Raw genomic sequence first — 13006 nt, 5'->3', positions numbered from 1 at the left:
ATAGTTATTGTATCTGGTTCATAGTTGATAATCAATGTTTCATGAATAAATCATACCAGGAAAAATGAACATAGCTATTGTTAGCTGTATTAATATAATTCAAAGTAATACTAACTTTAGCGATCAAAATTTAGCTTGATTAAAAAACAAACTTTTAAAATGAGCACATTATGTCTGCCCCTCAGTTTTCCTTAGTTTCTGTTTTCTTGTATTTTCTTCCTTTACCTTCACTTGCTAATGTCTGATAATATATTCTAACAGTTTTTAACTACTTTAAAAAAAAAAACCTAAAGGTCATTTAAGTATAACACAGAATTTATTGCTTTATTTCCACTATAATCCTATTCAACCAGTACTTGATATTGGACTGATTATTCATTCCAGCACCAATGTTAATCATTAAAGCTATTCCTTTTCACAATTTATTATAAATCAATAAATCCTTGATGTGGAAAAAGAACAGTAAGCAACCTCTTCATATATGGTATAAACAATTCACATAGTACAAACAATTCAAATTTGGCAAACTTTTCTGAGCTAAGAATTTCCAGTATCAGCCAAGACCTTTGGGCTACAAGTTAAAAGTGATGAGTTGCTGAGCTTGAATGAATAGTATGATGCAGACATGGGCCCAGAAAAATGGGAGTCAGGAGCCTTGTGACAGACAATCAGAAGGCAATGAAGTATAGTAAAGGTTTTTGAGGCTTATCTTCTTTCACTTAGATGTATATTGAATATTTGCTATGTGCCAGGTATTGTTCTACAATCTAGAAACTATCTTAAAGCAGTGAACAGAGCAAATAACATTCCCCATCTTCCTTGAGCTTATATTTCCGGCACAATTAATCATAGACATATCATCTGTGAGAATAAAACAGAAGACAAAAGAAGAGTGAGAAAGTAAAAATTTTAGACAGTGGCAGGGAGGATCTCACTGAGGTAATTTTTGAGTAAAAACCTAAAGAAAGCAAGATAACTAAAGTAAGGATATGTGGGAAAAGAATAATTCAGGCATGGGAAATAGCAAGTTCCAAGGCCCTGATGTGAGAGCATCCCTGGCATGTTCACCAGGAATGAATAGGGAAAAGGATAAAGGATAATAAAAGGTAAAGAAAGAAACTTGTAAGTAGGAGTTGGAAAATCGTGTGTATTCTTGTTGAACACTGTGAAAACATTGAGGGTTTTGCTTGGGTGAGGTGGGAAAGCTGTTAAAGTTTTCTGTGCATAGGGCTGACTAGTTCTGGATTGTGTTTAAGGGGATCACTGGCTACTTGCTGAGGATAACTTGTAGTAGGACAAGAGTGAGAGTAGAAAACCAGGTAAGAGATGATTACAGTCATCTCAGTGAGTGTAAATGGTGGCGTGGACCATGTAATCCCAGCGTTTTCCAGAGAAAAAAGTCCAACATGATATGTATATGGAGAGAAAGATTTATTTAAGGAATTAATTTACGCAGTTGTGAAGGCTTGGCAAATTCCCCTAAATCTAATAGAGTAGTCCAGTAAGCTAGAGACTCAGAGAATAGTTGTAGTTCAAATCCAAAGGCATTCTGCTAACAATTCCATCTTTGCTCAGGAAAATCATTCTTTATTCTGTTAAGGCTTCCAACTGGATGTGGCCCATCTATGTTATTCAGTAATCTGCTTTACTGAGTCCACTGATTTAAATGTTAATCTCATTCAAAAAATACCTTCACAGAAATATACTAGTGTTTGGCCAAACATCTGACACATAAAATTACTCATAAAGGATGATGGCAACAGGTAGAGAGAAGTGAGTATCCTAATGTGGTATATTTTAAAGATAAAGCAAATAAGATTGAGGAAGAAAAAGTGAGTCAAAGGTGACTTAAAGACTTTTTTTTTTTAATTTTTTAATGATTTTTTTTTTTTTTTTTTTTAAGATTTATTTATACAAGCACTAGGTATAGTCAGAAGCGCGGGAGGGTGAGAGAATTCACCAGAGCCAGAGCGGGGAGCAGAGCAGGCAGAAGGACCGAAGGACACTGCTGAGGGGAGCAGCGGGCGGCAGGAGAGGTCTGCGTGCCATGTGGGACCCTCCTCCGGCGGCCGGGTAGCAGCCGGGGATTGAACAGGCACTGCAGAGGCTGCGGGCAGCTTCGCAACCCAGGGCTCAACCGCTGCGCCACCGGGGAGGCCCGACTTAAAGACTTTTATCTTAACTCTTAACTGAGGTTGGGAAAAGCATGAAAGTAAGCAAGATTTTTGTCAGAAGAGGGGGAGTGGTATCAGGATCATCATCATCAGGGGTCATGTTAAGACTGGATAACTTTCAGACATTCAGTTACAGGTGTCAGGCAGGCACTTTGAGTGTACAGATAAGGAACTTATAGGAGAGTTCTGGGCATAGCATATTGATAAAAGTAATAATTAAGTAGATAAGGAAAGAAGTAATTTGGGCATCCCTGGGAATCTGCTGATGACAGAAAACCAGAGAGATCTTAAGTTATCCAACTCCTATCTAATGAATAAGACCTAAGGGGGTGGTGGTGGATAATCACCATTTATTGAATATATACTATGTGGCAGACAGTGATAAGCTTTACATTCATGAACAGTTCATTTATTTTCACAATTCTAATTAAGTATTAGTCCCATGGTACAGATGAAGGATCAGGTCATAGAGATTAAGCAAGTAAATAAAAAGGGATTGAAGTTCATTCATTTGATTTCAAAACATATGCATTCAACCACTACATTCAGTATTTGAAAGGACACTAAAATTAATGCTAGAATAGTTATAGCTCCCCAGCTATCCTTTTGACTCTTTCCTTATCCTTATAAACATACTTTCCTTATCCTTATAACACCTATGTATCAGTAAACTCATGTACTTCGGAATCTATATCTATAAAATACAGAAGCAGGGAAATCAGTAGAGAATATAAATAATTGTGACTATATCAAATTAAAAAACCTCTATACAGCAAAAGAGACAGTAATCAAAACAAGGAGGCACCCTATTGAATGGGAAAAAATGTTTGTACACCATACATCTGACAAAGGACTGTTATCAAAGATCTAAAAAGAACTAATGAAACTCAACAAAAGGAAAAACAACCCAATCAAAAACTGGGCAGAAGACCCTCAACAGTCACCTCTCCAGAGAGGACATATAGTTGACCAACAGGCACATGGAAAAATGTTCATCATCACTTCTCACCAGGAAAATGCAAATCAAACCACAGTGAAATACCACCTCACATGAGTGAGAATTACTGCTGGAGAGGCTTTGGAGAAAAAGGAACCCTCTTATACTGTTGGGAATGCAGACTGGTTCAACTTCTGTGGAAAGCTGTGTGGAGGTTCCTCAAGACACTAAAAATGGATCAGCCATATGACCCAGCTATTCCACTCCTAGGTATCTACCCAAACGTACCTAACTAATTCAAAAGGAAACCTGCACTCCTATGTTGGTTGTAGCTCTATTTACAATAGCCGAGATATGGAAACAAAATAAATGCCCAAAATCAGATGAGTGGCTCAAGAAGACTTAGTATATATACACAGTAGTATCCAGCCATCAAGAGAAGATAAGCTCATGTCATTTGTGGCAATATGGATAGAACTGATAAGGATTATGTTAAGGAGGTGAGCCAGGAGAAAGGGAAATATTGGATGAAATAATGGAAATAATGCTTTAAGTTTTATGCCAGACTAGATAACTTGAAAGCATTCCTGCTACATCCAGAGCATCTAAAAATGCTAATTAAAATATAATAGCCTTTTAAATGCATTGCATTGTTGAGTTCATTAAAAAAAAAGTAAGAGAAGTTCCACCAGCTAGAAATGAAGGGGAAACTGAACAGGGGTGTATCTAAGTGACAAGGCGCTGCAGAGTCTTAAAAAGTGGAGGACATGGGAGATGGCAGGTGGTTTGCCAGTCCTTGAAACCAGAGATTTTAACAGCCACTAGAAGACTTAAGAGTAGATACAAGTGTGATCTATTAGAATTGAGATAATCCCCAAAATACATGCATGCACAAACACACATGCATGTACAAAAGATACCATATGACTTGTAATCTTTTGAATACATAGATTTCAGTGTATTCTTGAATACTAACTATAATTGTTTCATATGAAGATATGTTTTTGAAAATATTTTGAATAGTAATTGAATTAAGTATTTATCAAGCAAAAATAGAATTCTGTTATTTTTCATTTCCTTTATAGTGTTAAGATTTTTAAAATATAAAGTAGTTTTTATTTTCTGATCATATATGTAGTAATAATTTCTTTAGCTTAGCAATTTTACTCCAATAGCTTCAGAATAATTTTCTTTACATTTAACAGTAAAAATTTTGAAATATAAAGGTAATTTGATACTGTACCATACAGTAGTACAATGGCCTTCTCTATGTTTGCACTTTGGAAATAATTTCTGGGAAAGAGAAGAATTATTATTTTCTATATGTTCAATATGCCAGGAAAAATTAGCAGAAAGAATTAGCAAAAGTCACTAAGTATATCCAGTGTCAGAACTGTAATTTGAACTTAAAAACTCTGCTTCAAATTAGTGTTAGGGGGAGAAGGCCACAACCAGAATAACCAGAGATATTTAGAGTTGAGAGTCATTTTTCCTAATAATGTAACAGTAACTTATCAAAATCCCAGTGCTTCTCATTTGACTGCTCTAGTATTGCTTGGTATAACGAGTAGATCATATCAAGTAATTGATAGAATAGAACAATAGAATGCCTAGGCAGAAGAGAATTCAGACAGTGTAACCCAATCTTCGTATTTTACAAAGGCAAATAGTTGCTTTTTTTAATGTCTTACAGTACATTATAAAAATTTATAAAATCACTTCATTAAGGTGAAGTGATTTATGTAGCTAGTAAGTGGTAGAGTCAGGAAGAACCCAGAGCCCATTATCCGTTGTGACTGAACGTGTCAAACTCCAAATGGTTTAGGCATTATCTAAGCCATTAAAAACTTAGACTACTCTGGAATCAGTATCTCAGGTTTTACTCTTTGATTATCTGAGTGATTTTTTGATGAGTTACTAATCTCCTGGCTTTAGATTCCCTTCTATAAAATGCTTGTTATAAAATTATTGCTACTTTCAATTTCACTACCATTCTTACCTGAGAAATGTTCTGTTATTTAATACTAAAATTTAAATGCAATTTTTATCTTTCAAAACATAGCTTTGGGGCCTTTATTTGTACTATTAAGATGCAACTCTTTCTAGTTAATTTGTACTATAAGATACAACTCTTTTAGCAAAAATGCAATTCACTTTTGCTTCAGAGAAGTTTGTGCTGAGTAAGTTATTTTTTGAACACAGAGTTCTTTGGAAACAGAAGACATAAATTTCAGAATACATAAAAATTGCAAATGCAAATACCCTTTGATCCTATAATTCTATTTTTTCCATGTACAAAATTAGTATGTAAGAACTGTTTATAAAAGCATAAAGTAGGTATATGTAGTCATGATTTATAACAAAGTTTGGAAATAGCTGGAATATCCATCAGCAGATGACTGGTTAAACTATTTAGGATACATTCATATCATAGATTTTGTGTAATAGCTTAAAAATGAAGAAATTCTTATACTGGTACTAAAAAATCTGCAAGGTATATTTTGAGTAAAAAAATATTCAAGGAGTGCCATCTGCTAAAATAAATGAAAAAGGCACATACTGTATATTAATAAGAACTTACAAATGTATAAAATTCTGGAAGGAAATACAAGAAACCAGTAAGAGTGATTATGTGCGAGAAGAAACAGGTAGCTATGGGACAGGGATGGAAGGGACATGTATATAACTTTTTAAAACCTGTGTGCACATTATTACCTATTCAGTTAAATTAAAATAAACCCTAGAGAAATGTAAATCAAAACCACAATGAGATACCACCTTACACCAGTGAAAATGGCACATATTAAAAAAATTAGCAACAACAAATCTTGGTAAGGATGTAGAGAAAAAGGAACTCTCCTACACAGCTGGTGGGAATGCAAACTGGTCCAACCACTATGGAAAGCTGTGTGGAGGTTCCTCAAACTACTAAAAATGGAGCTTCAACACAATCCAGTAATTCCACTCCTAGGAATCTATCCAAAGGACACAAAAACATTAATTCAGGAGGACACTTGCACCCCTATGTTTATTGCAGCACTTTTTACAATAGGTAAAAAGCTATGGAAACAACACAAATGTCCCAAAATAGATGACTGGATCAAGAAGATATATGTGTGTGAGTGTAGATATATATATATATATATCTATATCTATATAGATATAGATATAGATATATATAGATATATATGTATACATATGTATGTGTATATATATGTAGATATATATACACACACAATGGAACATTACTCAGCAATCAAAAAAGACAAACTCGTGCCATTCACAGCAATATGGATGGAGCTGGAAAGGATCATACTCAGTGAAATATGCCAGAAAAAAAAAGAAAAATATCTGATGGTTTCACTTATAGGAGGAATGTAGAGGAAACAAATAAGGGATCGGGGGAAAAATAATCATAATAAATTAAAAATCAAAATCAACAGGCAACTATAAATCAGAGACATTCTGCAGGGGAGGAGGAAGGTGAAGGTGAAGGATCAAAACGGGTGGGAAGAGCACATGTGGACTATGATGATGGGACACTGGTGAACTGGTGGTGGGAATTCCACGGGGGCTACACCTGAGAGGAGAAAGCATACATTGTACAGGAACAATGTAAAATATATATAAAATTTTTAAAAAATTTAACTAGATTTAGGCTTGCCTAAAGCCTCTTACTAAGGTAACCAGTAATATTTTTCCTAAAGTCTTAAAATGCTTAGAATATATATAAGCCTTTAATATGACCTGGAATACTTCCCTCTCAGATATTTATGTGGCTCAACTCCTGACTTCATGCAGTTTTCTGCTTAAATATTGTCAACTCAGTGAGGCTTTCTTGACCATCTTACCTAACCCTCTGACTTCTTACCTCATTTTTTTAATTGCCCCAATAGTGCCCTGCCATTATATTATTTCTGTTTGTTTATCTTTCTCCCTACTCCCCACTCCCTACCCTATCTTCCCACCCCCCCCCACACACACACAAACACATCAGCTCTATAAGGTAGGGACTTTGTTTTTATTTACTGTACCTCCCAAACCTATACTAATACCTAGCACACAGCAGTTGCTCAGTATGTTGAATAAATGAATGGTGACTTCAAGGAAAGACTTTTGCTCTTTTGGTCTCAATATTTCATACCTTTTTTTAGGACATTGGTATAGCATGAATTGAGAGAAAATCTCTATTTGCCAAAGTGACTGGCTCCTCTGTATGCTTTGCAAGTAGATCAGAATGGAGTTATCAAGTGGCCACTTCTCTGCTTGCAGATCACTTTCCTAGGATTAACTCAACCTTAATTCCTAATTATTCAATAACCACTTACATGTAAGCATCTTAATTACTTAGTAACCATTTAATACTCATTTATGACTGCAAAGAGTATTTGGACATTGCCTTTGTAGATGTACTAGTTAACAGCAGCCTGGTGAACTAACCCTTCTCTGCTTTTATCCCAGCATTTCTTATACTGAAGCAGTGGAGATCTTAAAGCAGGCATCCCAGAACTTCACTTTCACCCCAGAGGTAATGCAATATGTTTCCCACTTGTCCTTATTTATTTCATTACGAATCATTTAAAATAATTAGATTTATTTTATTAGCAATGTGCATATTTCTTCATATGCATTAGCTTTTGGTTGTTGTTTGCTCAACCCTGTTGAAATATTTAGAATGAGCAGTAATTTTAAAGTAGAATCCTATCACTGGAATAGTGGTGACTAAAAGATTATGAAGACATTTCCCACATTAGAAAAATAAAAAACCTAAAAAAGAATGGTCAGTGGTCATCATAGAAATCAATTAGGTATGGGGCCTCCCTGGTGGTGCAAGGCGTTAAGACACAACCTATGAAACAATCTGCAGCCACTGCAGTGCGAGTTTGATCCCCAGTCAGGGAGCTACCCACATGGTGCAGCAGACCTCTCGACTCACTCGCTGCTCCCCTCAGCAATGTACTTCAGTCAGTCTGCCTGTTCGTTTTCCACTCTGTCTCTGGTGAATCCTCTCACCCCCCACACCTCTGGCCTGTACCTCTGTTTTTGTATGCATAAATAAATAAATCTTCTTAAAAAAAAGAAAAATCAGTTAGGTATGTTTTTTCCAAAGTATATACTGAATGATGTTAAAACGTGGCAGACAGAAGAGATTTTGTGATCAAATAAATTTGGGCAACACATTAAACAGGTTTGTTTTTCTGTTGAACTCTAGAGAGCCTTCTTGTTTGTTATCCACTTTGGGACCAAACAAAGGATCAGACAAATTGTAAGAATGACTTTTGAAATCATACCATAGATCTGAAAAACACTGATATTTTAAAAAAAGAAATCCTTTATTTCATTGGCAAAGATATAGGTAGAGAGGTGACATGATTTAATGGTGGGAATGCAAAATGTTAGATAGAGGCCAGTCTCTTTTCTATGCCTGTGCTTCATTCCTATAAGTAGGATATGTCATGGGATTAATAAGATACTATTAGCAGTTTAATACCTTTGTCTTCAAATTATTCTTTATACTAGTCCCATCTCTAGTCAGATGCCCTTATAAGTTATAATAATATCCAATAATTCTGTGTATAATCAATCAATTTCTTCATGTAATTGGTTTTTTAATGTTTGTCTCTTATCCTAGAAGCGTCATGAAACCCAGAATTTTATTTCTTACCACTATATTCATTGCCAGATACATTTCATGATACCTGCAATCTAATAGGCACATTAGTATTTGCTGAATAAACAGATGAATCGATAGTGTTATTAAATATTCATCAAAGAGCATCTGATATGTGAGTTGACTCTTTTATTAAAATATAATTCACTGAGAAAAGCATTTAGCCAAAGATTTAATATTAGGGATATTATCTTTCATCATTTAATTTCCTGAGATTTAGGAACAGTAACTGTGGAAGAAGCTGTAGGCAATATTAATAAAACTATGATTCTGAAGTCAGTTTTTATACTGTGGAATGTGCACTTTGTTTTCCTGCAGATGGCTATTCATCTGCTAGAAGCTGCTCCTGAGATGGGGACAGAAAGCATAGTGTTTATCTGCTATTTCAGGCTCTATCTTTCCAAGCCTTTGGATGGTCTTGTTAACACATTTCTGCCTAGTTTAGTCATTTGTGTAATCTCAGCAGACAGTTCCACACAACATTGAATCTCAGGGAGAGGAAGACCTTAAAACTGATACAGTTTCTTTTTCAGATGCTGCATTGTATGTTTCAGCTCTGTCTTCTCCTTTGCTAATTTCTTTTTTCTCATTACAGTGGGGTGTGGATCTACACACTGAACATGAAAAGTATCTGGTGAAGCACTGTGGCAACATACCAGTCTTTGTTGTTAATTATCCATTAACACTCAAGCCTTTCTACATGAGGGATAATGAAGATGGCCCTCTGCACACAGTAAGAAAAGAAATTAAATCTTAAAGCCTGGGTTTTTCTCTTGGTTTACTCTTTGGCATATTTTCTTAAGTTATATCTGTCACCCTTTTACTTCTTAACACGATAAACATTTCTCAAAGCACCTCTTAAAAATCACTCACTAAGAAGATCTCAGTGTTATATAAATATACTCCCTCATTTCTATCACAAGGTGTTCTCCTTAGTTAGCAGATGCAAATGGAGATGTCTTTTGTTTTGCTTTAAAAAAAAAAAAAAACTGAGAGGAAGTAGCCTAGAGCACTGTTTATTAATACCAGTCTATCCAATTAAATACTGGCTAGGAGACTCTGGGATCTGGATGGAGAAAGTATGCTGGGCAAGAGATGATAGTGGCATGACCGGTCAGAGAAAGAAGTAGCATGACAGAGTAGGAGGCTTAGAGTACTTTGTTCTGGCTATCAGATAGAAATAGTGAGGGGCGGGCTGTGAGGGAAGAGGTCTGCTGTCAGCTATCCTCTGTCTCCCTGTCTTATCTCTGCTCTCTTTAGCCTTTCTGATTCTGTTGTTTTTACCCCTTAGTTGATTTTTCATTCTTCTGGTTACTTTTTTTTTTGTCTTCTCTACTTTAAAAAATTATCAATAACAAATGGTAAGAGTATATTTGACTCTTTAAATATTAATTGCATAGTTATACACTTAATATCATTAATTATAAAAGTCTATGAGACAAGTATGTTTATTTCAAAATATTTCCAGAAGCTAAGCTTTGCTACTGGTCCTTTTCACTTGTCTCTAGGTAAATACTAGTAGAAAAATGTTTATCAGAAACCTCTAGTAAATAAAAATGTCCTCATCTTAGATATATAAGGTTATCTCTTTGAACATATTTCCTGTTTTCTCTTAATGGTATCACTAAAACAATACAAGCCAACATCTGGTAGACTCCTATGAGTCAAAGCATGAACATCTCATCTCTAAATCCCAAAACAACCTTTTCAAGAAACCTACTATTTCTCCCATTTTACAGATAAAAAAACTGGGTACAAAGGGATTGATGGCATTTCCTAAGGCTACATAGATAGTGACAGTGCTGGTATTCAAACCTCATCCCCTCTGCCTCTGATGTCTGTGTCATTTTCCAGTCTATCTCTAGCTCTACTGCCTCAAAATCGCAAATAATATAAAATTACATTGCAGCTATTTAGGTTCTTATCCTACCTTCCACGCAGTATTATTAAAAACCAATGAGCAGGGCCTCCCCCGTGGCGCAGCGGTTGAGCGCTGGGTTGCGAAGCTGCCCGCGGCCTCTGCGGCGCCGGTTTGATCCCCGGCTGCTCCCCGGCCACTGGAGGAGGGTCCCACATGGCACGCAGACCTCTCCTGCTGCCCGCTGCTCCCCTCAGCAGTGTACTTCAATCCTTCTGCCTGCTCTGCTCCCTGCTCTGGCTCTGGTGAATTCTCTCACCCTCCCGCGCTTCTGACTGTACCCAGTGCATGTATAAAAACAAAACAAACAAACAAATAAATAAATAAATAAAAACCATGCCTCTATTAAAAAAAAAAAAAAAACATGAGCAATAAGTTGATTTTTTTAGCTAAATTATTGTAACTTTTTTTCCTCCACTGTATTGTTTTATTTTATATTAGATACACTTAATCTTGGAATTTAACAAGATTCTTTTTTTTTTCTTGAGGTAACATAGGTGTATGTGATTCAGAGGTATAGGATCACCCCTTCAGAGGCATGGCACCACATCACACCTGCCATCAAGCACCCATAGTGCTCCACCACAGTCCCTCGGGCTCTATCCAAGCTTCGCTCTGCACCCTTTAATTCAACAGACATATTTCTAGGCTTGTTATTGGATTTGTTTTGATTGACCCTTTGTTTCATTTCTTTGTATTCCACAGGTCAGTGTAACTGTGCCATATCTGTGTTTCTTCTTCTGACCTGTTTTGCCTAGTTACCCCCCTAGTTCCATCCCTGTTGTCACTAAAGGCAAGAGTTTATCTTTTTTTTTTTTCAATCACTGAGTAGCATTCCATTAACACATTGATTTATGATTATCACTTTATCATTCTCATCCTCTTCCCTATAAACCCTCTGGTGTAACTGATTATGAGAAATCAATTAGCTCAAAGGTTAGCAACAGATGATGAGGAGCAATCAGAGCATAGATTGTCCAACCTTAAATAATTCGATATTGACCCTCCAACATGCCGTGGAATACCATGATCCAAAGAAGAGTCCAGTGGCTTTCAAACAAGCACTCTCATATTTTTGTATAATAAACAATGTGTTCTTAGATAAACCACCTAATTTCTTTGAGTCTTAATTTCCCATTTGCTAAAAATGAGATGATAGTGTCCAAAATTATAAAGATTGAATTAGATAATGTATGAAAAATATTTAACAAAATATTTAAGTGGTAGGTAGCCAATAAGTGTGAAGCCCTCCTTTCTAGATTTTGTTAAGATCTTTATTGTGACGAAGCACATATGTTACAGTATCTGTGTATGTGTATTATCATATCATAACATGCTATTTACATAAGGTTCCTTAAAAGGCATAAAGTGCACTCACATATATCTCTTACCTTTAGAAGTACTAGGAAACCTTCACTGTGGCAAGTCCCTCTACTAATGTGATCTCACAGCTTGAAACTGACAACATTATAATGGGGCTTTAGTGTACTTCCATAATTTATGCAGTACCATAGCCTATAGCTTCTCAGACCTAAATTATTAAAATATAATTTACTTAAACTATACACATTAGAAATAGATTGTAATGTTGATTCATTAGCAACCTAGAATTACTTTCAATCTACTTGTATAAGATGCCTGCTTCCACGCTTAATTTTATTGGTGGTAAATGAATGGACTTTGATCCAGATAACTAAATCTTGTGTTACTTCTAAAAGGGCCGTGATCAGAGGTTGCAGGTAGAATTGCAAGAGTTTCTGCAGTGGGTGTCATCTGAAAAATGAAAGTGTTGGTTTCACATGTGCCTCTGTAAGAAATCAAAAGAAAAGGGCAGGAAAATGATTAACTTACATTTATAACATTTGACCAGAGGTAATAAATAGTAAAATGGTATCTGTTTTTTCCCCATCCCTGCCCTAAAATGGTATCTTTTTATAGTTATAGTTTCTTTTCTTCCCTCCCCCTCTCCCTCAACCACATCCCTTCCAAGAAAAAAAAAAGAAAATGAGAAAAATGAAGGTAATGCACTGTGGTATAGTTTAAAGTATGCTGGATTAAGAAATTAGTGGTGCTGGATTTGAAATCCAATGCTCATACTAGTTAACTATATGATATTAGGCAAATCTTTCCAAATGCTTAGCCTTAATTTTACCCCCATAAAATCAGAGAATTAGTTATATGACTGCTTAGGTACTCAACCAGCTCTAAGATTTTGTAAATTTATCCTCATTTGGTATCAAAGAATAATGAACAAACACATTTGATAATTTGAAGGGAGCAGATCATGGACCTCAATAAAATGGATC

General features: G+C 35.7%; 1 protein-coding gene across 2 annotated transcripts in view; it reads left to right on the top strand.

The window, feature by feature from the left end:
• The window catches only part of NARS2 (asparaginyl-tRNA synthetase 2, mitochondrial), a 135013-nt gene that overhangs the window by 98812 nt on the left and 23195 nt on the right, over positions 1–13006 (top strand). For both annotated transcript variants that reach the window (XM_037523043.2, XM_054699565.1), the window contains exons 10-11: positions 7573–7639; positions 9378–9515. In XM_037523043.2, the coding sequence (XP_037378940.1) occupies positions 7573–7639; positions 9378–9515 (205 nt within the window). The remainder of the gene's footprint in view (positions 1–7572; positions 7640–9377; positions 9516–13006) is intronic.

This window comes from Talpa occidentalis, unplaced genomic scaffold, assembly GCF_014898055.3.
Source record: "Talpa occidentalis isolate TD23 unplaced genomic scaffold, MPIMG_talOcc4v2.1 talOcc4.3, whole genome shotgun sequence".
NCBI classification, from domain to species: Eukaryota; Metazoa; Chordata; class Mammalia; order Eulipotyphla; family Talpidae; genus Talpa; species Talpa occidentalis.
This window is presented reverse-complemented; position numbering and strand designations above follow the sequence as displayed.